This window comes from Podarcis filfolensis (assembly GCF_964270895.1).
Source record: "Podarcis filfolensis genome assembly, chromosome: W".
In the NCBI taxonomy this organism is placed as follows: domain Eukaryota; kingdom Metazoa; phylum Chordata; class Lepidosauria; order Squamata; family Lacertidae; genus Podarcis; species Podarcis filfolensis.
This window is the reverse complement of record NC_139619.1, coordinates 36,395,183-36,422,268: the sequence shown is the minus strand read 5'-3', so window position 1 is coordinate 36,422,268 and position 27,086 is coordinate 36,395,183. Positions and strand designations below refer to the sequence as shown.

At 46.8% G+C, this 27,086-nt stretch overlaps 3 protein-coding genes and 1 long non-coding RNA gene across 11 annotated transcripts in view; 3 read left to right on the top strand and 1 right to left on the bottom strand.

Moving 5' to 3' along the window:
• The window catches only part of LOC310753894 (tigger transposable element-derived protein 1-like), a 657,443-nt gene that overhangs the window by 28,547 nt on the left and 601,810 nt on the right, over positions 1-27,086 (top strand). The window lies entirely within an intron of this gene.
• The window catches only part of LOC310753909, a 395,356-nt gene that overhangs the window by 213,873 nt on the left and 154,397 nt on the right, over positions 1-27,086 (top strand). The window lies entirely within an intron of this gene.
• The window catches only part of LOC310753900 (ribose-phosphate pyrophosphokinase 1-like), a 41,425-nt gene that overhangs the window by 1,608 nt on the left and 12,731 nt on the right, over positions 1-27,086 (bottom strand). For 2 of the 6 annotated variants that reach the window (XR_014543496.1, XR_014543497.1), the window contains exons 2-8: positions 19,144-19,327; positions 18,534-18,632; positions 18,051-18,175; positions 17,538-17,711; positions 17,064-17,223; positions 15,542-16,580; positions 15,221-15,500 (exon numbers count right to left, since the gene is read on the bottom strand). Coding sequence is in view for 4 of the 6 variants with exons in the window: in XM_083595249.1 (XP_083451375.1) it covers positions 16,488-16,580; positions 17,064-17,223; positions 17,538-17,711; positions 18,051-18,175; positions 18,534-18,632; positions 19,144-19,327 (835 nt within the window). In the remaining 2 variants the exon portion in view is untranslated. Of the gene's footprint in view, positions 1-15,220; positions 16,581-17,063; positions 17,224-17,537; positions 17,712-18,050; positions 18,176-18,443; positions 18,633-19,143; positions 19,328-27,086 lie in introns of those variants that run through there. The other 4 variants (XM_083595249.1, XM_083595251.1, XM_083595250.1 and 1 more) reach the window with 3 other exon arrangements.
• On the top strand, positions 297-12,652 carry LOC310753901 (myelin proteolipid protein-like). Of its 3 annotated transcripts, none has more exons than XM_083595253.1 (8): positions 297-581; positions 5,013-5,099; positions 7,753-7,939; positions 8,229-8,484; positions 9,934-10,102; positions 10,718-10,791; positions 11,463-11,528; positions 11,934-12,652. In XM_083595253.1, exons 1-8 carry the CDS (start codon positions 578-580, stop codon positions 12,003-12,005), a joined length of 915 nt encoding a protein of 304 aa, XP_083451379.1. In that variant the 5' UTR covers positions 297-577; the 3' UTR covers positions 12,006-12,652. The 3 variants fall into 3 exon arrangements, with proteins under 3 accessions (XP_083451379.1, XP_083451381.1, XP_083451380.1); XM_083595255.1 differs by having other exon boundaries at positions 303-581; positions 8,229-8,385; XM_083595254.1 differs by lacking the exon at positions 5,013-5,099 and having other exon boundaries at positions 310-581.

Below are 27,086 nucleotides of genomic sequence, written 5' to 3'. Positions count from 1 at the left end.
TATTCATGTGAAGACAGAGCTCCACCAAGCCCCTGAGAACCTTCTCCCATATCCTGGTGGCCATCTGGTGGTCCACCAAGACCCTGAGGTCCATCATCGTTCTATTGGTCCACCTGATTCTCCATAAAGGCACAACCTGACTTCTTGAAATCCTTTGGGTTGGACTCAGGTGAAGATGGGGGGGGGTCTACCAAGACCCTGAGATCCTTCTCCTATGCCCTGCTAACAAAAGTTGGTGATCCACAGAGACCGTGAGCCACGTTCCTACAGCCTGAGCTCAGAGCTTTCCACCAAAGCTGGAAGCTCCCACAGATCTTAGGACTTTCCATCAAGCAGATCATGTCCATCTCAGAGTTAACAGGGAGGAGAAGGAGCAGGAGGAGACAGGGCCGGCTTCTCCTTTAAGGGGCATGGCTCTACACAACAGAACCCTTTTTCTTTGGAGGATCTGAGGGAGCAGAGAGAAATCCAGTGAAGTGAGGAGGAGGAAGAGGAGGAGGAGAAGAAGAGAAGAAGACGACTGGGTTGTCCTAGCTGAAGAAGAGAACAGTTGTGACTTCACCTGAACCCCAAGACGATGGGTGAGTTGGACCAGGGGAAAACTTCTCAGTATCTCCATCACCCATTAATTTGGCCAAGGTGGATCTCAGGGATTTGGGAAGCCATCCCGGGTTCCGATCCCACCCTGGACTGTACCACTTGTTCTGAGACCTTTGAAATGTGACGTGTTTCTGGGGACATCAGGGAGGGAAAGAGGACCTCCCTATTTTCATTGGAGACATATTGGGGGGCTGGAAGAAGGGGGTCTCTATCTTCATTTTAGGGGGTAGAAGAGGAGGTCTCTATTTTCATTTTAGGGTGTAGAAGAGGAGGTCTCTATTTTCATTTTAGGGGAGGTCTGTATTTTCCTTTTAGGGGATAGTAGAGGAGGTCTCTATTTTCATTTTAGGGGATAGAAGAGGAGGTCTCTATTTTCATTTTAGGGGGTAGAAGAGGAGGTCTCTATTTTCCTTTTAGGGGATAGAAGAGGAGGTCTGTATTCTCACAAGGGAAATATTTGGGGGACAGAATAGGATGTTCCTATTCTCATTTTAGGGGATAGAATAGCAAGTCTGCGTTTTCACAAGAGAAATGCTGGAGGGATAGAATCGGGTGTTCTTATTTTCATTTTAGGGAGTAGAAGAGGAGGTCTGTATTTTCACAGGAGAAATATTGGGTAGGTGGGCTAGATCCCTCCAGCTCCTCACCTCCCTTTCACCACGACCGGGCCAGGTAGGTCTCGGCCAAGAAGCGAGGGGATTCGAACCCAGGACTCTAACTGCTACACCGCCAGAGAGATGGGAACTATAGCCAACCGGAGGGAATGGGACCCAGGAGATTGGCTCGGCAATCGGAAGGGACCCTGAGATTCATCCAGGCCTGGAAAAAACCCGGAAAAAATGGGGGGGTTTCCCCCCAGAAAAATTGAAGGAGAAAAAAAGGGTGTGGAATATTCAAACTATATCAAACTATTTTTTATTTCCAATTTTCCTGGTTTTATCCTAGGCCTTCCCATATCTAGGCAGGACTAATCTGTGCCATATATACCGAATAAAAAACGATGTTCCTGTGAAATAAATCTGTCCATTAATGGGCCCCTGAAATTCCTAACAATTTCACACCATCTGAATCCAATTTCCCATGTTTCTTTTTGCAAAACTGCCCTGACATTCCTAGGTCAGGCTGGATGACCACCGGGGGTTCCTTTCAGCTCTGGTGTTTTCCGTACCAACCGGGGCCGCTCTCCTGGAGGTGCCATGAAGGAGGGCATTGTTTCGAACTTGCAGCCCATCCCTTATTGTCCATTGTCTTCAGGACAATGGGAGCCTTTTTATCTCTCCACTTTGCTCTGTTCCACATTTCCTCCATCCATCCCACCCCCGAGATGAAGAGGCGAGGAATGGTCCGTTTGAGTCCTGGGAAGAGGGCCCCGGGTTCAAATCCCCGAGACCTTCCTGGCAGGATGAAAATAGAGACCCCCAATTCTATCCCCTAAAATGAAAACAGAGACCTCCTATTCCATCCCGTAAAATGAAAATGGAGACCTCCTATTCCATATTTTTATTTTAGGGAATTTCGTTTCCCATAATTCCTGGCAGGAATTTAAAAAAGTTTAAGAGAGTCTTTATGGAGAGTTGCCGCCAATATTTTAATCGCAAAAGGTGGGAAGGGAGAGGATATCACAATCAAATCCGACTGGCAAAATCAATTAAATCAATTAAATCAATTAAAATAAAGAAAGAAAGAGAGGATGTCGAACTAGCGAGACTATCAGCAAGGTGACAGACGAAAAATTTACCATATAATGGGAAATACACAGTCTACGTAAAAGAACATGGTCAAAATATCAGGTTTCGACAGTTTCTGTGTGTAAAAAGGAGAACTTTATCAAATTTAAAGTCAGTGAAGTAATGGGGAGGAAATAAAGTTGTGTGTATTTAAAGAACCTAATTCAGGAACAAAATGGAAAGATCGGAGGTGTTATAAACAAAAATATGCCCCTTTCCCTTATGGGGTATCCAAGAGCCCATATAGAGTCCTTACATAGGTTCCCTATTGGTAGGAGAAAATAACAGAGGCCAACCAGAGAATATTGAGAAGCAAAGCAGCTAGTAAGCTTGATCTTTATTGATCTGTTGCAACAGGGTGCTCCCCTCACTCGCAGGAAAGGAGGAGGACCCAAAAAAATGCTGTGCAAGGGCTTATAAAGACTTTTGAAATTCCCATCCTGTAGATCAAGACCACCCCCAGAAACATTATGCATACATCACAGAAGGGGTGTAACCTAAGACCACCCCTCAGATACATCACAGAAAAGGTGGTCTTAAAACAGAAATTTCAATATTGTTTTTCTCTTATCCTTGTTTATTTCCTGTCTGGCAGGTTACTTGATTGGATTGCCTGCGGAGCCTGGCCAGTCTTTTATAGTGATAAATAGTTCCTGGGCCAGGTCACAGGCTCACACCCTTATTCAAACACAGACATACCCTTAAGACAGGATTTGTGAAGGAAGAGACAATGGGGAGGCTTTTCCATTTTGACCATGCAGAGAAACATTTGCTCAGTTTAGGAAAAAAATGGCTTCAGGTCAGTCTTTCTGTGCTTGATCTATGTACATGCAGTTATGAACATTACCATATATCTAGACCTCAAAATTCCTATCACATTATTCCCCCTTTGGGGCTAGAATTTTTCTTAAAAATTTTTGCCCCACAAATAATAACATCGTATGTTGTAAATGGATGCCTTTGTGTAAATATATCGTATAGTGGTCTATGCTTTACATTTAGCAGGAAGGTCCACTACTGACTGAAAAATGCAGTTTGCTTTTTAGCTCCGTCGTTTTTTTGTGTGTGTTCTCAGGTGTCAAGATAGCTCTTCTGCAGTCTCACACTGGCATAGTGGTACAGCAACACATCCTGGTGAATCTCCTCAGGGCTTTCATATCAACCATGTCGCCTGGCATTCACCATAGCTGGCACAGGTTTGGGCATGTCATGAGAGAGATGTCTTTACCTTGGCCATTCTATGGGATTTTATTATTACAGGCTCTGGTCTTGCACTCATGGGAAGTTGCTCACTTGCTCTTAAAGGACCAAAAAGCTAATTGCAGCCTGGATACACTTGCCCAATTCAAACTGAGTCCAATTTGAATTTATATATGCCCATGGTTTTCAACTTTTCAAACCAATCTGTTAAAACAAAACCATTCTTAAAAGGGCACTTGTCCAAATTAGTTAATTTAACTCTTTAAGGGATCATTCCTGCTAAATCAAGGCATATACACTTTTCTTGTTATCTGGGCTTTCATGGATCCTGAAGCTTCTCCTTGGTCAGTCTTCCTGTGCTTGATCTATGTACGTGCAGTTATGAACATTATCATCTATCTAGACCTCAAAATTCCTATCACAGAGGTCATGCTAATTAATGTACAAAACAAGTATCCATTCAGAAACGAAGGATTTTAACATTTCTTGATTACAGTGGTACCTCAGGTTACATACGCTTCAGGTTACAGACTCCGCTAACCCAGAAATAGTACCTCGGGTTAAGAACTTTGCTTCATGAGAACAAAAATCGTGCAGCAGCAGCGGGAGGCCCCATTAGCTAAAGTGGTACCTCACGTTAAGAACAGTTTCAGGTTAAGAACGGACCTCCGGAACGAATTAAGTACGTAACCAGAGGTACCATTGTATTTCTCTTGTACAGTTTTATAACGAAGAAAGCGTTTTTTAAAAAAATCATTTTAGGGGATAGAATAGGAGGTCTCTATTTTCATTTTAGGGGATAGAAAAGGAGGTCTCCATTTTCATTTTAGGGGCTGGAATAGGAGATCTCTATTTTCATTTTAGGGGACGGACTAGGAAGTTTCTATTTTCATTCTAGGGGATGGAATAGGTGGTCTCTATTTTCATTTTAGAGGATAGAACAGGAGCTCTCTTTTCACCAGAGAAATATTGGGGGGATAGAATTGGGCAGGTCCCTATTTTCACCCTGCCAGGTAGGTCTCGGGGATTTGAACCCAGGGCCCTCTTCCCAGGACTCTAACCGGACCATTCCTCACCATCCCTGGGGTGGGATGTGGGGGCAACGTGGGATGGAGATATCAAGGCTCCATTGTCCCAAAGACAATGGACAATTGATGAGCTGCGAGTTCGAATCCAGACCTGACACTGTTTCTGGCATCTCACAGCTGCTTGTTACCAGCAGAGATTAAGCAGAACATTGGACCAATTGACCGTTGGGGTCAAATCCAGATTTCTGCTCCTATTTTGAAATTCCTGCCTTGTCAAGGGGTCCGATTTGACAACCCTTGGGGGGGGGTCTCAGCATTCGGGGAAACCCAGCCAGATGGGTGGGGTATAAATAAGAAATTATTATTATTATTATTATTATTATTATTATTATTGGAGAGGAAGGAGCCGTGGGGAGGCCTGCCTGTCCTGCTGACCCTTGTATTTTTCACAACGTAGATAATGTTAGTGGCGGGCCCGAACCCCAACCAACCGCGGCTCTGCAGAACTCGAACCCGGATACAGTACCCCAAGCCGGTTCTCCAGGTAGCCATCTGAAGCCTGAGATACCCAGGGCCTGCCTAGCAGGGCTGGGTTGCCTTCCGATGCGAGGCCACGTTGAGATTCCCACCTTTCCGTGGTGGGACTGAGTAATAATAATAATAATAATATCGTTCAACAACATCAGTTAACATTGATACATATGCTATCATGTTATTGTTTTAATGAAATAAATGGTTTAAATGGTTATGATGGTTTTTCTCCTTCCAATCGAGTCCAGCAGAAAAGTGGTCCCAATAGAAATGTCTTAAACCTCACCAGAATTTCATCATTATCGGTCTATGTATTTCTAATAATGGAACCAAATCAGCCATTTTTGATGTATGTGTGAAAACGAATTTATGATTCCCAAAAAGAAACCTTCCTCTGGTGGTCAATATTCAGAGGATGGCAGCAAGGCCAAGTCTTACTGACTAGCGATTTAAATTGTGATTTAAATTGTGACTGAAACTGATTTGATTTCAAATCAAATCCACCCCACTGGGAAGCAAGTTTAAAAGACTTTCCTTACTGATCCCAAGGTCCGGCAAATGCGTTTCAGGGCCAGATTGAGGTTTGATGCGGCTCTCAGCTCCTGAAGGTAATGGGGCCATTTCTATGTCCAGCTGTCCTTTGTCCACAACAAATTGTCGTTGTTTTTTTGTGTTGAATATATATATTTTTTTATAGAATATTTATTGAAATTTTCAAAAAATTTAAGGAAAAACAAAAAGCAAGAAGAAAAACAAAACAAAAAACACACATATAGTTGCAATCCTTTCTTTCAATATCATATTTCCTTGACTTCCCCACATCTCCCCTTCTTGTATTCCAATTCAGTTTTTAATTCAACAAGTTCCTATCCCCAAATTTTACCTTATTATATTTAAATCCTTTTAATTAACCAATTTTAACATAAACCTCAATCTTTATGCATCAAAACTTAATTCTTAATACCTTTTTCTAAAGTCGACCCCAATTCCATTTCACGAATTCCCCATTTTAGTCTAAGTAGCAAAACAAAATATTTACAAGAAAAAACAAAGTATATTTGTACCGCCTTTGGATACCCAAAACCCCACTCCCCGCCTTTCCCGGTTTCAATCTCCAACCGATGTCCATCAATCTATCTGGTGTCAGCCTGGTGACCTCACATCCGAGGCCCTTAAATCTCTCTCCTTTCCTCTCTGCTGGTTTTTTTGATAGTCCTTTATAATAAACACCAAATCTCGGAGAAGCTCTGTCCCATTAAGGTCCATATTTCTTCCTGCCAGGCCTCCATATTTAGAACTGTAATCCAAATCTTGTTTTTTACTTCTTTTAAGTCCAAGTGTCCCAGAAACTCCAACTTCCACTTTAATCAGGTTTGTCTTTTCCTTTATATCCATCTTTACAGGCCTTTGGCTCTCTTTAATCCTCTGCAGCATTATAGCTCCTCCTTCCTTTCCCTCTAAATTGTCATGTGTATCTTCTCCCACTTTCTCAAGTTTCTCAAATTTCTTTTCTTGTTCAGCTGCAAGAGTTTTTAGCTCAGATGCAAGGTCTTTTTGTTCTGGTACAGAGGCTTGAGTTTTTTTTGTGTTGAATATATGCTATATGGTCATTGATGGACCTCATAGGTCTCTAAAGCCATTTCCACATGTTGCCAGGCAACCAGTCCATGCAGAATGTCGGCACCCTATATATAGAAAGGAGGTGTCAGCGAAGCTCAGATGCTGACAGGAGGAGGAAAAGCAGGCACAGAGAGAGGACAGTTAACAGCAGAAAGCAGAGAGGAGGGGGAGAGCAACTGTAATCTGAGCTCTGGCCAAAGGGACAGACAGATGTGTGAGAACTCTGATAGTGGGCAAGACGTTGGAATGCATGGAATGCAGGAAACACTCTCTGCCAAATCTTGTAGGATACTGGAAGAGAAGGTGGGGGCTTCCGTGCTGGGGAAGGGGGAAGAGCTCACTCCGGGCAATTCCATCTTCTGGGGAGAAGGATGAGTAGAGGAGCTCCATCCTAGTTTGTTGTTTTTGCAATAAATCTGAAATAATTAACAGCCAGAGTTGTCTCCTGTCTGTGGGAGAGACCAAGCTGTAACAGGAGGAAACCAGGGATATTTTAGGGAGCAGGCGGGGCCCGTGACTTACATTACAGGAGCCAACACAACACAACACACTGTTGCTGCATGTCGGTTTTATTTTATTTGCTTTTTATTTTCTATTCTGGAAATGTACATCCAGGGTTTTTTCCCCTTTTATATTTTTTGGGGCCCCCAAGAGAGGGGGGCCCTAAGCTACGGCTTGTTGAGCTTAGATGTAAATCCGGCACTGGTGCCACCTGTGATTCGATGCCAAGATTGCTGCCTGACCGGGGGCTGGACTGGATGACCCTTGGGGTTAGGGATAGGGATAGGGGTTAGGGTTAGGGATTAGGTGTAGTGGTTAGGGTTAGGGACAGTGGTTTAGGATAGGGAAAGGAGATAGGGATGGGGGTTAGGGATAGGGATGGGGGTTAGGGATAGTGGTTTGGGATAGTGGTTAATGATAGGGGTTAGGGAAAGGGTTTAGAATAAGGATAGGGGTTAGGGATGGGGTGAGCGATAGGGGTTAGGCAACTCTTCCTCAAGAGGTCTCTATCCTTCCCTCCTTCCTTTCTTCCCCTCTCCCTGCAGGTCTGTTAGAGTGCTGTGCCCGCTGCCTCGTGGGGGCACCCTTCACCTCGCTGGTGGCCACGGCCCTGTGCTTCCTGGGGGTGGCACTCTTCTGCGGCTGCAGCCACGAAGCCCTGACTGGCACCGAGCACCTGATCGAGACCTACTTCTCAAAAAACTACCAGGATTACGAGTACCTGGTTGATGTGTAAGCGCCTCCAAACGTTTCTTTTCTCCGCCGCCTTTGTTCGTTCCCTCGTTCGTTTTCTTGTTTGTTTACCGGTTCGTTCCCCCGTTCATATTCTGCAATCCTTTTCTCACTGCATGTCCACATCAAGTTAAACTACGGCCACACGACCCGTCTTCTATCAAAATAATATTCTGCAATCCTTTCCCAACTGTATATCCCTCCTAGCTCTGGTGGGGGGACAGACTGGATGACCCTTGGGTGCCCCTGCTGTACCGATGGCCCCCCTCTCCTATTTTCTCCCCTGCAGGATCCACGACTTCCAGTACGCCATCTACGGGGTGGCCGGCTTCTTCTTCCTCTTTGGTGCCCTCCTGCTGGCTGAAGGCTTCTACACCACCAGCGCTGTCCGGCAGGTCTTCGGCGACTACCGGGCCACCGTCTGCGGCAAGGGCCTGGGTGCCACGGTAGGCTACAAGGGGAGGGGGCCCCGAGGACACCGGCCCGGCCACTCCTGGGAGCTGGTGTGTCACTGTGTGGGAAAATGGCTGGGCCATCCCGATAAGGTGATCTTCTCCTCTTTCGCACCTGGTGCCAGCGCCGTTCAAACCCGGGGCATGAGACTGCCGATGGTGGGGGGTGTTAGGAACAGGATATATTGAATAAGTCTTGTCCTTCCTTCACTCACACTGGTTGTCCATACTGAGAGGATGCCAGCAAGGTTGAACCTTTCTATAAAATGACTTTATCCTTCCAAAAAGGAAACCTTCCTCTGGTTGTCCATATTAAGAGGAGGCAAGCAAGGCCGAACCTTTCTGTAAAAGGAGGATTTTATCCAGGGGTCAGCAAACTTGCCATGCCTCGGGCCAGTGTCTCCAGTGCCAATTGCGCGTTGGGCCGGAGGGTGGGGGAGCGCGTGCCCAGACACGTGCGCACACCCTATTTCCGGCACACTTTTGAGTTGGAGGAGCACCGGAAATAGCTTGTGTGCATGTGCACAGGCCTCCTCCCACCCAGATGTGCACCGGAAATAACTTGTGCATGCGCAAATAACGCTTGCGCATGCGCACAAGCTATTTCTGGTGCTCCTCAGACCTGGGAGTGGGCAGCCGCGCAGTGCAGCACGGGTAAGAGCAGGTGGTGGCAGCGGGCAGCGGGGTTCGCCATGGGCTGGATAAACGAGTCCCTCGAGCCTTATCCAGCCCACGGGCCTTAGTTTGGGGACCCCGATTTTATCCTTCCAAAAAGGAAACCCTCCTCCGCTTGATTCTTGATTCTTCGGAATGGCTTTACAATTCCAAGGTCCGCTGCCTGTGCTGTCGCAGGTGGCATTGGTGGAAAAAGGAGGAAATTCCACGTCTAAGGAATCCAACAGGGCACTTTTAGCCCCTTCCTGCCCTATAAGTACCCTTCGGGCCTCCATCCCGGAAGGACGTTCCTGCCCCAAAAGGCAGCAAGGGACTTGTACTTGTGACTCGTGGTGCAATCAGAAAACCACCTGCTGTGCCTATGGAGGTCCCCTCCCCCCCAATCCCGGGCCATCCGAGTATCCCTGTTTTCTCAGTCCCAGATTTGACTTGTGAGGCGTGGAAGAAGAGGTGGCTATTATCATTTTATGGGATGGAATAGGCAGTCCGTATTTTAATCAGATAAATATCTGTGGGATGGAAGAGGAGGTCTGTTTTCATTTTAGGGGATAGAATAGGAGGCCACTCTTTTCATTTTAGGGGATGGAATAGGAGGTCTGTTTTCATTTTATAGGATAGAATAGGAGGTCTCCATCATCACCTGAGAAATACCCAAATATAAGCCGCCCCTGAAAATAGGATTTTAATGGATCATAGGAACCTGGGAATAGGGACCTTTCAAGTTCTGCCCACCCCTTGTGGGAATATCGGGAGGAAAGGTCCAAGTGGCTGGGAGTTCCTCAGGTCCCAAAGGTCTCCAGTCTCATGCCCCGTCCTCCGGAAGCTCCCGGCCCATCGCTGACACTCGTTTCTTCTCCCTCCTTTCAGTTTGTGGGCATCACCTATGTCCTGACCGTCCTCTGGCTCCTGGTCCTGGCCTGCTCGGCTGTCCCCATCTACGTCTACTTCACGGCCTGGACCACCTGCAACTCCATCGCCAACCCCACCAAGACGGCCGCCGGTATCGGGAACCTCTGCACAGACGCCCGGATGTATGGTGAGGAAGAACCTAGTTTACTGGGCCACCTTGGGGAGGAAGAACCTCATGAGGGGTCTCCCAGTAGGACCTGGGAGAAGGTTTTTGAGGTCTTGGTTGACCACCAAGCTTGGAAGAAGGATCTTGAGGTCTTGATGGAGCACCAAGCTTGGTAGCAGGACCTGGGAGAAGGTTCTCAAGGTCCTGGTAGAACACCAAGCTTGGTAGCAGAACCTGGGAGAATCTCAAGATCCTGAGGGAGCCCCATCTCCCCACGGGTCTCACCCCAATGAATTTCCAGAGGGACGAAGGTCAGGAAGGACCTCGGGGTCTTGCCAGCTTGCTATCAGGACCCGGGAGAAAGATCTCAGGCTTGGTGGTCCTCCAACATCACATGAATCAACCCAAGGCATTTTCAAGTGGGGGAAAGGTCAGGTCCTGCGTTTAGGGAGAATCTGATGGACCCTGATGGTGGGCTCAGGGTCTTGGTAGACCACCGGCTTGCTATCAGGATCTGGGAGCAGGTTCTCAGGGTCTTGGTGGACCTCCAGCTTCACATGTCAAGAGGGGTCAAGGAGGTGGGGCGAGGTGGCCCTCCAACTCTGAACCGTTCTGTGTTTCGGTGCCCTGACACAGGTGTCCTGCCGTGGAACGCTTCCCCGGGAAGAGTGTGTGGCCAGAGCCTTCTTTCCATCTGCAAGACATCCGAGGTGAGTTCTCAGTGGTCAAGACTAGAGGACCTTCCTGGTCCTTCCTACCATTCTGTGTTTCTACATTGAGATCCTTCAATGGGTGACCCATTCTCCTCCTCCTCCTTCCTCTCCTCCTCCTTCTTCTCCTTCTTCTCTGGTGACTGGGAGCGGCCGCCGAGACCACATAACACCGGTCTTGAAAGACCTACATCGGTTCCCAGTACGTTTCCGAGCACAGTTCAAAGTGTTGGTGCTGACCTTTAAAGCCCTAAACGGCCTCGGTCCTGTATACCTGAAGGAGCGTCTCCACCCCCATCATTCTGCCTGGACACTGAGGTCCAGCGCCAGGGGCCTTCTGGCAGTTCCCTCACTGCAAGAAGCCAAGTTACAGGGAACCAGGCAGAGGGCCTTCTCGGTAGTGGCGCCCGCCCTGTGGAACGCCCTCCCACCAGATGTCAAAGAGAACAACAAATACCAGACTTTTAGAAGACATCTGAAGGCAGCCCTGTTTAGGGAAGCTTTTAACGTTTGATGCATTACTGTATTTTAATATTTTGTTGGAAGCCGCCCAGAGTGGCTGGGGAAGCCCAGCCAGATGGGCGGGGTATAAATAAATTATTATTATTATTATTATTATTATTATTATTATTATTATTATTATTATTATTATCATCATCATCATCCTACAGTTCCAGATGACGTTCCACCTGTTCATTGCGGCCTTTGTGGGAGCAGCGGTCACCTTGGTGGCTCTGGTAAGGATGGCTTCCCACAACTCTTCATCTCTGGGTGGAGGATTTGAGCTACACGTGGGGCAAAGGATGGGAGGGAGGTCTCTGGCAGAACCCTGGAAAATCAGCAGGACTCCTTCCGATGGGCCTGCGGGAGACTGTGTTTGATGGTCTCCTCAAAGCTGCTGAGATATTAGGGGAACCAGGAGGAAAGAGCAGGAGACCACCAAAGCTGCTGAGATATCAGGAGAAGCAGGAGGAATGGGCAGGAGACCATTCTTGATGGTCTTCAAAGTTGCTGAAATATCAGGGGAATCAGGAGGAAAGAGCAGGAGACCATTCTTGATGGTCTTCAAAGCTGCTGAGATATCAGGAGAACCAGGAGGAATGGGTTCTAGCAATTCTGCTTCTCTTCCCCTTCCTCCATAGGTGACATTTATCATCGCGGCCACCTATAACTTCGCCGTCCTGAGGCTGATGGGCCGGGGAACGAAATTCTAACCCGGCACACCCCTCCCGGGCGAAGAGACTCCCTCCCTCTTCATAATAATAATAACCCTCGTATTATTGGCACCCTGGACTGGTCTTCTAACCGCGAGGCTCTAACCAGGCGGCCGCCAACCTCCTGCTCTAACTGCCCGTCAGCCAGTTGGCTTGTCCCGATCCGCCAGGGTTGGACTACATAACCCCGGGGTACCTTTTCAAATGCAACCATGATTCTATGATCTCACTTGACCCAGCCGGACCCGAAAACAGGATTATTCCCGGCCTGGGGATTTCGTCAGCGCGGGAAACCAACGTCGGAGCGAGAGAGAGGTCCTACAACCTGTTAGTTCTGCTTTTTGGAGGAAAAATCACTCCATCCCTTGAAGTTTCCAAAAAGAAAGTCATTTTTTTGAAAAAAATAAGTGCAGTTTTATGCTCAAACGGCGGGAAATTATTCGACGAGATAACACCATTTTTTTTTGTAAGAGGCTAATAAAAACGTGTGTGTGTGTGTGTATACACACACACACACACACACACACACACATACATATATAAAAATGTGAAAATTGACCGTTCTTAACATGGCGCGCAGAAAGCCGAAATAACGAAGGACGAATAACGAAGGATAATATTGAAATAAAAATGAAGGGTGAATTTCATGAGAAGAGCTTGTCGGTTTTTTAATGCTTCGCTCCGTTTCGGTGGGGAAATCAGATGGAACTACCGTATTGTCAGGAATAAAAGCCTCCCTTTCCCCCCAAATTCCAACCAGGAAGTTTTAAAAGTGTCATATATTCAGGCCAATACGGTACCGATCCAACAATCCGTCAAACGCAACGAAGAAAATGCAACAAATATTGTGGCGAAATCATACCCAAAACCTCCCTTCCAATTACATTTCCAGCAACAAGGATTACAATTCTAGTTTCCTTGGTTTGAAATAAAGGAGTATACTGATTGATATATATATATATATATGCGCTATCATAGATACAGATATTTACACACACACACACACACACATTTATATATATGTTAGCTTATATAAGATATTTATCCATATTTATATTTTTATATATGTATTTATATCATATCTATCTGTGTCTGTGTGTGTGTGTGTATATCAGACTTTAAATTATTCCCGTTGAATATTTTAAAAATATCCCTCATGAAATCAAACCAAAAACCTCCCTTCCAATTACAATTCCAACAACAGGGATGACGACTTTTATTCTTTATACACCACCCATCTGGCTGGGTTTCCCCAGCCACTCTGGGCAGAATAATAATAACAACAACAACCCTATCCCTATCCCTAATAATACAGTGGACGCTCGGGTTGCAAATGTGATCCATGCGGGAGGCACGTTTGCAACCCCCAGCATTCGTAACCTGCAGCGGGTCACAATTCAGCACTTCTGCACATAGCGCGACTTAGCACTTCTGCACATGCGACAACACCCGGAAGTAACCCGTTCCAGTACTTCCGGGTTCTGCGAGGTGCGCAACCCAAAAACGTGCAACCTGAAGCGTCTGTAACTCGAGGTATGAATGTAATAGCTTTATTTCTACCCCACCCATCTGGCTGGCTTTCCCCAGCCACTCTGGGCGGCTTTCAACAGGACAGAAATAAAATTATTATTATTAATAATTTTTAGAAAAATGGTACTGGAGCTCCTTCCTTCTTTTCTATGGTGGAAATAGGGACGCCCCAATCTGTTCCCTGCGACATTTTTAGGGCCTCTCGAGGGTCATGCAGTCCAGGCACTTGCAATAATAATAATTGGTAATAATAGCACCTCTAAACAGTTATTAGAGCCACAAATCCCATTATGGATCTCTCCATTAGAAGCCCATGCACTTAAAAAACTCAATATGAATCCGAACTGGGCAACATATAGACAAATACTGGAAGAAGACCAAGGAAAGTTAAAATTAAAAACATATGAAGAATTAATACAATATGGGATGGATAATTGGCAATATATACAATTAAAAAGTGTCTTTAATGCAGATCAAAGAAAAGGTTTTGCCAAAGAACAAAACACTATTTAGCACCATTATATTACAAAAGAATAGGAATTATTTTCAAAAATTTACACTCTATTATAGGACTATGATTTGATGAAGAGGTAAAATAAACAATGGGCAAATGGGCACAAGATATCGGCCACGCTATATATTTAGAACAATGGGAGAAACTCTGTCGCGAGGATATCCGCTTTACCGCCTGCTATACGATAAAGGAAAATTTTGTTAAAATGTTTTACAGGTGGTATTTAACACCAGTCAAACTCGCCAAAATATATAAATTAAAATCCAACATTTGCTGGAAATGTAACAAAGAACCTGGAACGATAATTCTTATGTGGTGGGGTTGCAAGGAAATAAAGAAGTTTTGGGGAATAATACATGAGGAACTTAAGAAAATGTTAAAAATCCCTTGATAAAATCCCGAAGCTTATCTGTTAGGGTTGGTGGGCAAAGATGTACCACAAATGAAAAAAAAAACAATCTTTTTATATGCAACAACAGCTGCCAGGGTAGTACCAGTAATTGCCACTAAATGGAAATCTCAGGACACACCAACAAAGGAAGCGTGGATTTGTAAATTAAGTGAGTATATAGAATTGGTAAAATTAACTTCAATTATAAGATATCAATCAAATCAAAAGTTAAGAATGGAGTGGAAGTATTTCGAAGATTATATGTCAAAATATTGTTCTAAAAATGAGATGCTAATAGGCTTAGAATACAAAATGTAAGCAATAACAAAAACAATAAAGAAAGAAGGAAAAATCAGAATGTAATTTATTATAGAATGCAAGGAAAAAAGGTAGAAAGAAATATAAAGAAGTAGAATTGCTGTGGAGAGAAGTAGAGGGTGGGTGGTGGGTTTTATAATTAAGTAGCTGTTGTAATTTAGATATTATATTTTATGTGAAGGAATCATTGGGAATTTTGGTTATTATGTATATATGTTAAGTTTCAATAAAAATATTTGGAGGAAAAAATAAATTAATAATAATAATATACCCTGCCCATCTGGCTTCCTGCAAAATATTTATTTTATGCCACCCTATACCCGAAGGTCTCATGAACACAATAATTCATCAAATATAAAAAGCTTCCCTATCTCAAGGAAACCGTAGAAGAGGAAGAAACTACAACTCCCAGCATGCTGAGCTGCGATCCACCCACCCACCCCGCAAATGAAGAAATAGAGATTTTGGGCCTTTAAATGAGGGTTTATTATTCATTCATCCATCGCCAGGACTCAAACCTGGAACGGTGGGGGGGGGGGGGGGCAGGAGCTCCAGGAGTCTATAATTCTCAACTGGGCACCCAAGGGTGAAGGGTTTTCTGAGTGGGGAGAATTGCAGCAACGATTTTCCCCTCTGAAATGAACAGGACACACCCCATATTACTGCATTTTTCGCTCTATAAGACGCACCAGACCACAAGACACACCTAGTTTTCGGAGGAGGAAAACAAGAAAAAAATATTCTGAATCTCAGAAGCCAGAACAGCAAGAGGGATCGCTGCGCAGTGAAAGCAGCAATCCCTCTTGCTGTTCTGGGTTCTGGGATAGCTGCGCAGCCTGCATTCGCCCCGTAAGACGCACACACATTTCCCCTTACTTTTTAGGAGGGAAAAAGTGAGTCTTATAGAGCAAAAAATACGGTATATTAACCGCAGGTTAATATAATTTTTTTATTTTAAACACGCTAGAATTCCCACACTGCTGCCCAGGATCAGAGACCAGAATCTGAAAAAATTAGGTGGGGAAATAATGGGGATCAGAGGTGAGATTGGATGAAATGAATAGACTCGAGGGCAGGGAATTCAAGCGCAAAATTAAGTGTATTCTGGGGGCGATAGGAGACAGAACGAAATGAATGGGGCTTAGGGGAGTCATAGCACCGCTGGGCGCCTAGGGGGAATTCTAGTGCCTGGATCCAAGTTCGAAAATAAGTGTACTTGGGGGGGGGGCGACAGGAGACAGAATGAAATGAATGGGGTTTAGGGGAGTCGTGGCGCCACTGGGCGCTTTGGGGGAAATTCTAGGGCCAACGCCAGGCGCCCTGATTCCCGAAAAATGGTGGGTTTTTGGGGGGAAGGAAACAAGCATGGGATACCAGAAAAGAGGGGAACAAATGGGATTTGGGGCTGGGAGCCATAGCGTCGTAACCCCAAATCAAGGGGCGGGGAATTGTAGCGCCAACACCAAGGGATTGGATCGCCCCGTCGGAAATGAACAATAAATACCGCATTTTAAATTCCGACCACCAGACGCCCCCAATTGAAAGGGGATTTCGGGAAGTGAAAGAACCAGAGAAACGAGTGGATAAAATGACCCCCAAATTAGACCTGCGCTAAAATTCCCACCCACCAGACGCCCTGAATCGAAAAGTGGGGAATCGTGGGATAAAGCCAACCCAGCACCCTGTACATGCACAGAGGACTGTTGAATTTGTGTGCCAGGGTCAGGAACTATAGCGGGACGTGGCTGAACAGGTAGGAGACGGATTCGCCGTTGTGGGTGCGGCGGATGGCCTCGGCCAGGATCATGGAGATGTCAATCACCTAGGGGGGAAAGAGAGGGAGAGGCAGGGTTAACTGGGCGCCGGGTTATAGTGCGCGATATGAATGAATATTTGCGTCAGCCCTTGGCCATAGCAAAAAAGACGAACGAATGAACGAACGAATGAATCTTCACCAGCCAGTTAAGCTCTGAATGAATGAATGAATGAATCTTGATTTGCGCCAGCCCTCGGCCATCACAATAAAACAAGACGATAGACAAAGAATAGAAATTAAAAGTCACGGGATGCGGCAAGTTGGCACGAGGAAGGGGCCAAATGATCTGGGACAGACCAGAGAAATAATAATGATAATAAATAATAATAATAAACAATTGACATTGGAAGATGTGAGAATGACCAGAAACGTGCCAGAGATTATAAAAATAATTAATAATAGTAATAAATGACGAAGCTGATGGAAGATGTGAGAATGATCAGGAACGTGCCAGATAGATAATAACAATAACAATAATAATCCCCCTACCTGAATTTTGGGGCAGTGCTTCATCTTCTCCTCCTGCGGGATGGTGTTGGTGACGACGACGGCCTCGAACCCTGCGCCGTTAATCCGGGAGATGGCTGGGCCGGAGAAGATACCATGCGTCAGGATGGCGTAGACTCGGGTGGCGCCTGCCGAGAGGAGCCTGCGGGGGAAAGCGGGTTGGGCTGGATGACCACAGGGGTTGCCTTCCAAGCAGGGTGGGTAAAAATCAATGCTTTTTAAAAATAATAATAATCTGAAGATTTTTTATTTAAATCAGATTTTTTTTCAATTTAAATCAGATTTTTTAAGCATTTAAATCAGATTTTTAAAGCATTTAAATCAGATTTTTTAAAATTTAAACCAGATTGTTAAAATTTAAATTGATTTTTTTGATTTAAAACAGAATTTCCCCCCACTTAAATTGGATTTTTTAAATTTTAAATTAGATTTCCCCACCACTTAAATCAGACTCACTTGTCGGCAGCGTGGCAGATGGTCCCACAGGTGTCGGCCATGTCGTCCACCAAGATGGCCGCCCGGTCCTTGACATCGCCCACCAGGACCATGTGGTCGACCTCGCTGGCCTTCTTGCGCTCCTTGTGGATGAGGGCAAAGTCGACGTTCAGGTGGTCGGCGATGGATGTCACCCTGGGAGAAGGAGGTTCTAGGTTGAGATGTCTTGATTTAAAATACTTTTATTATTATTATTTAAATCCATTTTTATGGAAAGATTCAGCCTTGCTGGCACCCTCTTAATATGGAGAAGCAAAGGTATTAATTATTATTATTATTATTATTATTATTATTATTATTATTATTATTATTACTATTATTATTAGAATGGGAGATGAATAGGATGGAGCAGCTGGGAAGGACCCCAGGGGTCATCCAGTTCATCCCCCGGCAGAGCAGGAATCTCAATGCAGAATCTCTGAATGGTAGAGTTGGAAGGGACCTGTGACAAATTTTGGGAAATTCTGGGGTCACCTTTTGGCCCCCCCGGCGTCCGGCGAGACGATGGTGCAGTTCTTCCACTCGGCGATGTTCTCCTTGATCCACTTCATAACGGCCGGCTCGGCATACAGGTTGTCGACAGGGATGTCAAAGAAGCCCTGGGCCAGGAAGCAGAAATAATAAATAAATAAATAATAATAATAATAATAATTATACATATACCCCCGTCCATCTGGCTGGGCTTCCCCATCATCATCATCATTATTAATCTGATAAAAGCAGTTGGAAAATGTCATAAAAAGCAGACCTTAGTAACATAGTCAACGTAATAATACTGTATTGGCCTGAATATAAGCCTCACTTTTCCCCTCCAAAAAAGCGCTCAAATATTTCACAAAATCAATAATAATTAAAATTAAAAAGTACATTATTAACATAAGTGTTGAATAGTCATAATATTCAGAAAGTTCACACGTGGCTATGCGGGCTGGACTAGATGAGCCCTGGAGGCGCCACCTGGATCTGAGAGGCGTGCAGGTCCATGGTGATGATGTGGTCGGCGCCGGCCACCGAGAGCATGTTGGCGATGAGCTTGGCGGAGATGGGCGCCCGGCTCTGCAATGGAAAGGGGGCCGTTGAATCGGGTGCCGTGCTAAAATTCCCATCAGGCCTAGCAGGCAGGATCCCACCTATAACCCAGCATAGCTAGCAGGACTCCAACTCTCATCCTACCTAGCAGCTAGGATCCCAGCTACAATCAGGCCTAGCTAGCCAGACTCCAACTCCCAGCATGCCTGGCAGGCAGGTCTCCAATTCATCCCACCTATATATAACCCAGCCTTTGCGTGAAATTTCCGTGCACTGCTCTGGTTTCGCCAGAAGTGGCTTAGTCATGCTGGCCATATGACCCAGAAAAAAACTGTGTCGGCTCCCTCAGCCAGCAAAGCGAGATGAACGCCGCAACCCCAGAGTCGTTCACAACTGGACTTAACTTTCAGGGGTCCTTTACCTTTACCTTTATAACCCAGCTTAGCTAGCAAGACTGGGGCATGGCTGCCCTCAGCCCAGTCCGCCCGGCAACTTCACCCCCTCCCTGGTGCGCCAGTAATCCCATCCCCCCGGAAACCTTGTCCTTCTTGTCCTGCCGGGCGTAGGGGAAGCAGGGAATGACTGCTGTCACTCGGCTGGCAGACGCAATCTTGCAGGCGTTGATCATGATTAGCAGCTCCATCAGGTGGTCATTGATCTCGCCACAGCCGCTCTGGACGATGTAGACGTCCTCGCCGCGCACGCTCTCACCGATCTCCACGCTGCGGGGAGAAAGATTCAAGGATTCTTTCTTATTTTATTTTTTTTAAATCAGATTTATTTATTTAATTACCGTATTTTTCGCTCTATAGGACGCACTTTTTCCCCTCCAAAAATGAAGAGGAAATGTGTGTGCGTCCTATGGAGTGAATGCAGGCTCCCTGGCTTCAGCGATAGCAAGGCAAAGCCTCCGAAGCCTGCGCTCCGGAGGCTTCGCGTTGCTTCGGCTGAAGCCAGGAGAGTCTGCTCTTTGAGGCTGGCGGTGGGGAAAGCAGCGCTTCCCCCATCGCCAGCCCCAGAGGATGGGGGGCAGCGGGGAGGCGCGCAACGCCTTCCCGCTACTCTCCAACCCTCCTGTGGGCTTTTGCGGGAGATGGGGGAATTCCCCCACCTCCCGCAAAAGCAGGCAAAAGCCGCACGCTCTTTAAAGGGGCTCCGTGGCTTCTGCTGGCTTTTCTAGGTGGTGGGGGAATTCCCCCACCTCCTAGAAAAGCCCGCAGGAGCCGCGCACCCTTTAAAGAGCGAGCGGCTCTTGGGGGCTTTTCCCCAAGGAGGGAGAAGGGACTGACTGGCCGAGTCAGTCCCTTCTCCCTCCTGCGGGCTTTTGCGGGAGATGGGGGAATTCCCCCACCTCCCGCAAAAGCAGGCAAAAGCCGTGCGCTCTTTAAAGGGGCTCCATGGCTTCTACTGGCTTTTCTAGGAGGTGGGGGAATTCCCCCACCTCGCAGAAAAGCCTGCAAGAGCCGCACAGCCTTTAAAGAGCGCGCAGCTCTTGGGGGCTTTTCCCCAAGGAGGGAGAAGGGACTGACTGGCCGAGTCCGTCCCTTCTCCCTCCTGCGGGCTTTTGCGGGAGATGGGGGAATTCCCCCACCTCCCGCAGAAGCAGGCAAAAGCCGTGCGCTCTTTAAAGGGGCTCCACGGCTTCTGCTGGCTTTTCTAGGAGGTGGGGGAATTCCCCCACCTCCTAGAAAAGCCCGCAGGAGCCGCGCACCCTTTAAAGAGCGAGCGGCTCTTGGGGGCTTTTCCCCAAGGAGGGAGAAGGGACTGACTGGCCGTTTCAGTCCCTTCTCCCTCCTGGTCGAAAAGCCCACAGGAGTCACGCGGGGCTCCTGTGGGCTTTTGCGGGAGGTGGGGGAATTCCGCCACCTCCCGCAAAAGCAGGGAGAAGGTCTTGGAGTAGCGCACAGGCTGCGTGCAGCCTGTCCACTGCTCCCAGAGCTGCGGGGGGGGGGATCATATTTTTTCCTTGATTTCCCCCCCTAAACACTAGGTGCGTCCTATGGTCCGGTGCGTCCAATCGTGCGAAAAATACGGTAAATCCGTTTTTTCCAATTTAAATCAGACTCCCCCCCAATTTAAACTGGATATTTTCCATTTATAGGGGTATTTTTGATTCAAACTGGATTTTTAAATTAAACCACTTTCTAAAAATTTTCTCTTTGAGATATGTTCTAGTCCAAAGGCTATTAAGCGGGAAATAAGGATTTATTATTTTGATTATTTTGTAACTAGTTCAGTTGTAGCCTATAATTGTTGTTGTTGTTATTATGGTTATGGTTAAAGATAAGGGTTAGAGACAGCAATAGAACTTAGGGATAGGGATTAGGGATAATAATAATAATAATAATAATATATCAGGAAATAAGCTTTACATGTGTGCTAAAACACAGTCTTTGTTAAAAAAAATTGTGGAATCACACCAGTTAACAAACATGGATCCATATGCTATCATGTTATTGTTTTAGTGAAATAAATTGTTTAGATTGTTATTAAGGCAATGGTAATTTTTATCTTTCCAATCAAGCACAGCAGAAAAGTTGTCCAAATGGAAACCATTAACTTAATAAACCTCACCATAATTTCATAATTATCTGTCAGTGTATTTCTAAGAGTAGAACCAAATCAGTCATTTTTGATATAACTGTAAAAACGACTCTGAAAATTTATCATTCCTAAAAGAAAACCTTCATCTGGTTGTCAATAGAAAGATTATACCAGCAAAAATGAGTCTTTCTGTTAAAAAATGATTTAAATCAAGTCTTACTGACTAGGGATTTAAATCAAATCCACCTTTCGGAAAACTACAATTCCCACAGTGCTGCCCATCTCATTAATGGAAAAATAGAGTTCTCAGAGTGGTGCTCAGTGTTTCTTTCGTGGAAAACTACAGTTCCCAGAGTTCTGTCCCATCTCCTGCTTGGAGAACTACAGTTTCTGTAGTGATCAGGTGGGATTGCTATGAGGAATTATAACAAATATAGAGTAAGCCATCTGTGTCAGTAATGAAAGCATTGTGTTGACTGGGTTGGGTCTGGGTAAAAGGCGGATCTACACGGATCCTCATGGATCCTCCACTTTTTAAAAAATAACTCCAACAAATGCAGTGTCAAATCACACCTAGAAGGCACACCTACAAACTGGACTATAAAAAATGTGGATCCAACACTTTGCCGCGCTGCAGCACCAAAAAAACATGGATCCGAGGCACGGATCCTCATGAATTCATATGATTTTTATATTGAAACAAAATAAAAACACCATGATACTGTAGACCACATCTTAGTCTGTAGGCAGAACCAAAAAAATCACGCATCCACTGTTTCGTGGTGCCGCAGTGGCGCAAAAACATGGTTAAAAAACACGGATCCTCATGAATCCTCATGATTTTTGCACTAGATCAGCCCAAACTCACCGTCAAATTACACATCATGTCCAGGGGCACAGCCTGCACCACAAAAATCACGGATCAACAGCTTCCTGGCCATACCGTGGCCCAAAAACGTGGTTTTGAAGCACGGATGTTCATGGATCCTCACACTTTTTGCATTGGACCACCCCTAAATCACTGTCAAATCACATATCATAGCCAGGGGCACAGCCTACACCACAAAAAACTTGGCCACCTGAAGCCTATGGAGCACAGCGCAAGTTCCCGCTGCGCTCCGAAGGCTTGCGGATAGCCGCCTGAAGCCTGGAGAGCGAGAGGGCTCGCTCTCCAGGCTTCAGCGAAAGCAACGCGTAGCCTCTGGAGCGTGGAGGGAGCGCTCCCTCTGCGCTTTGGAGGCTTCGTGTTGCTTTCGCTGAAGCCAAAGAGCCTGCATTCGCTCCATAGGATGCACACACATTTCCCCTTAATTTTTTGAGGGTAAAAAGTGTGTCCTATAGAGCGAAAAATACGGTAGTCATATATTCTCCTATCGGCTCTAATAATAATATTGCAGTGGTGCCATTAACAGTGCAGGTAAGGGCATTTCTGTGATTTTTGTAGTGCAACTCATGATTTTTGTGGTGCAGGGTGTGCCCCTGGCTATGATGTGTGATTTGATGGTGAGTTTGGGGAGCCCCAATGTGAAAAGAATGAGGATCCTTGAGGATCCATGCTTCAAGACCAAGTTTTTGGGCCATGGTATGACCAGGAAGCCGTGGATCCTAGTTTTTTGTGGTGCGGGCTGTGACCCTGGCCATGATGTGTGATTTGACAGTGAGTTTGGGTTGGCCCACTGGAAAATGCGTGAGTATCCATGAGGATCCATGCTTCGAAACCACGTTTTTGGGCCACAGTATGGCCAGGAACCCATGGATCCGAGTTTTTTGTTGTGCAGGCTGTGCCCCATGGCATGAAGTGTGATTTGACAGTGATTTAGGGGTGGCCCAGTGCAAAAAGTGTGAGGATCCATGAGGATCCGTGCTTCAAAACCACGTTTTTGGGCTACGGTGTCGCCAGGAAGCCATGGAAGCGTGATTTTTGTGGTGCAGGCTGTGCCCCTGGCCATGATGTGTGATTTAACGGTGGGTTTGGGTTGGCCCAATGCAAAAAACGTGAGGATCCATGAGGATCCGTGCTTCAAAACCACGTTTTTGGTCCACGGTGTTGCCAGGAAGCCGTGGATCCGAGTTTTTTGTTGTGCAGGCTGTGCCCCTGGGCATGATGTGTGATTTAACGGTGCGTTTTGGTTGGCCCAATGCGAAAAGTGTGAGGATCCATGAGGATCCGTGCTTCAAAACCACGTTTTTGGGCTGTGGTATGACCAGGAAGCCGTGGATCTGTGATTTTTGTGTTGCATGCTGTGACCCTGGCCATGATGTTTGATCTGATGATGACTTTGGGCTGATCTTGTGCAAAAATCATGAGGATCCATGAGGATCCGTGGTTCAAAACCACGTTTTTGGGCCACGGTATGACCAGGAAGCCGTGGATCCGTGATTTTTGTGGTGTAGGCTGTGCCCCTGGCTATGACGTGTGATCTGACGGTGAGTTTGGGGTGGCCCAATGCGAAAAGTCTGAGGATCCATGAGGATCCGTGCTTCAAAACCACGTTTTTGGGCCACAATATGGCCAGGAAGCCGTGGATCCGAGTTTTTTGTCTTTGGCTTCAGCGATAGCAACACGAAGCCTCCAAAGCGCAGAGGGAGCGCTCCCTCCACGCTCCAGAGGCTACGCGTTGCTTTCGCTGAAGCCTGGAGAGCGAGAGGGGTCGGTGCGCACCGACCCCTCTCGCTCTCCAGGCTTCAGGGATAGCCGCCTGAAGCCTTTGGAGCACAGCGCAAGTTCCCGCTGCACTCCGAAGGCTTGCGGATAGCCGCCTGAAGCCTGGAGAACGAGAGGGGTCGGTGCACACCGATCTCTCTTGCTCTCCAGGCTTTGCTTCGCTGGAGAGGCGCTGCACAGTTTTTCCTCTCTGCGCAGCACCCCTTCAGTGAAGCGGGAGGAGAAATGGAAGGGGCTCCGTTTCTCCTCCCGCTTCGCTGAAGGGGTGCTGAGCGGTGAGGGGGAGAATTCCCCCCCCTGTTCTCCCCCTCCTATGGTTCGGTGCGTCCTATGGTCCGGTGCATCCTATAGAGCGAAAAAAACGGTATATATTGTACCAAGATATGGTTCATCTTCAAGAACAGATCAAATACATGCCAAAGTATTAAAGAGGAGAAAAAATATGAAACTGCTTACATACTGTCAACTAATACCCAGATTCAAGAAAGACTGTATGGCAAACATTTAAATCAGTGAAACGACAGAATTTGAGTCCATCATAACAGAGTTCTACCTTTTGGGTAAAATTTATAAACTATTACTCAAATATGACACCAAGCCCGAACAAGCAAAACCTTATATGACAAAATGGATGCAAAAATTTTAAGAGCAGTTCACAGTGGAACAATGAGAACAATTATGAATAAAGGAAAAAAAATTACTGCAAATTAAGCCCTAAAACAAAATTGGTACAGTGGAACCTCGGGTTGCAGACATAACCCGTGACTGAGGCACATCCGCAACCCACAGCGTTCGCATCCTGAAGCGCCACGTTTGCACAGGCACCGGTGCAATTTGGCGCTTCTGCGCATATGAAAGACCCAGTTCTCTGAGTGCCTGTTCTGGAAGCTGGGCAATAGGGGCAGTACAGGATTCCTTTTGGTGTACTGACCCCCCCGCTGCACCAAGGATTCCCTGCCCGAGCTGCTTCAGGTCATGGCGGATGTTCTCCTGGAGATACCTAATTTGGTTGTCCTAGGGGATTTTAACAAGCATGGCCTCCATGGGGCTGTCCCTAATACTTTTGGCCCAACTCATAGTCACGGACATGCCTTAGACCTAGTGTTCACCTCTAGTGACGTGGGTGATATGACACTAGGTAAAAGTGAAACAAAAGAAGTGCCATGGTCAGATCACTTCCTGGTGCAACTGGACTTCTCCGTGACCCTTCTCCTCTGCAGGGAGGTGGGACCCATACGGATAATCCGCCCCTGCCACTTAATGAATCCAAATGGTTTCCAGAGAGTGGTAGGGCATGCTTTATCCCATGCTGATGGCCTTTCAGCTGATTCCCTGGTGGCCCACTGGAATGCGGAGTTAACCAGGGCTATCAACTGTCTGGCTCCGAAGCGCCCTCTCCGACTGCATGGAGCCCGGACAGCCCCGTGGTTTTCTTTGGAGCTGAGGGTGAGGAAACAATCGCTGAGACAGCTAGAGTGCCGGTGGCAGAAAACTCATTCTGAATTGGACCGGACACAGGTTAGAGCTCAATGTCGAGCCTACCAAGTGGCGATAGTGACGGCGAAGGAGACTTTCTTCACCGCCTCTATTGCATCTGCAGAAAATAGTAGCAGGAGACTCTTTCAGGTGGTTTGCAATTTAACGGAACCACCTTTACCACCGGGGCCTTGTAAAGACCCCAAGATCTCCTGCAACGATTTTTCAAATTTTTATGCAGATAAAGTTGCTAATATTCGGAAGGAAGTAGACACCACCGTGGGAGCAGGGTCGGGGCGGGAGAGTGCTAGAGCCCTGTTTGGTCAAGTTGCATGGAATCAATTTGAATCCATTACCCCCGAGAATGTGGACAGGTTGCTCGGATGTGTGAAACCAACCACCTGTCTCCTTGATCCTTGCCCATCCTGGCTAATAAAAGCAAGCCGGGAAGGGCTGGGTGATGGGCTCTGCGGGGTGGTGAATGCTTCCCTCTGTGAGGGGGCATTCCCAGACCTGCTGAAAGAGGCAGTCATTAAACCGCTTCTTAAAAAAACATCTTTAGACCCGGCCAGTATGGCCAACTATCACCCAGCCTCAAATCTTCCATTCTTGGGCAAGGTGATTGAGCGGTGGTTGCTGAACAACTCCAGGCATGCCTGGAGGATGCAGACCATTTGGATCCCTTCCAATTGGGATTCAGGTCTCATCATGGGACTGAAACTGCCTTGGTCACGCTGGTTGATGATCTCTGGTGGGCTAGGGACAAAGGTGAGAGCTGTTTCCTAGTTCTGCTGGATCTCTCAGCGGCTTTTGATACAATCGATCATAACATCCTTCTGGACCGTCTAGAGGAGCTGGGAGCTGAGGGCACTGTTATACAGTGGTTCTGCTCCTTCCTCCTGGACTGTGTCCAGAAAGTGGTGGTGGGGGATGAGTGTTCAGACTTACTTGTGGTGTGCCTCGGGGTTCCGTCCTCCCCTCCATGCTTTTTAACATCTACATGAAGCTGCTGGGAGAGATCATCAGGGGGTTTGGGCTTGGTGTCCATCAATATGCGGATGATACCCAGCTCTACCTCTCTTTCAACTCAGAACCAGTGAAGGCGGTGAAGGTCCTGTGTGAGTGCTTGGAGGCGGTTGGAGGATGGATGGCAGCTAATGGATTGAGGTTGAATCCTGACAATATGGAAGTTCTGTTCTTGGGGGACAGGGGGTGGGCTGGTGTGAAGGACTCCCTGGTCCTGAATGGGGTAAATGTGCCCCTGAAGGACCAGGTGCGCAGCCTGGGAGTCATTTTGGACTCACAGCTGTCCATGGATGCACAGGTCAATTCTGTATCCAGGGCAGCTGTCTACCAGCTCCATCTGGTATGCAGGCTGAGACCCTACCTGCCCGGAGACTGTCTCACTAGAGTGGTGCATGCTCTTGTTATCTTCCGCTTCGACTACTGCAATGTGCTCTACGTGGGGCTACCTTTGAAGGTGACCCGGAAACTACAACTAATCCAGAATGCGGCAGCTAGTCTGGTGACTGGGAGTGGCCACCAAGACCATATAACACATGTCCTGAAAGACTTACATTGGCTCCCAGTACATTTCCGAGCACAATTCAAAGTTTTGGTGCTGACCTTTAAAGCCCTAAATGGCCTCGGCCCAGTAGACCTGAAGGAGCATCTCCACCCCCATCGTTCTGCCCAGACACTGATGTCCAGCACCAAGGGCCTTCTGGTGGTTCCCTCACTGCGAGAAGCAAAGCGACAAGGAACCAGGCAGAGGGCCTTCTTGGTAGTGGCGCCCG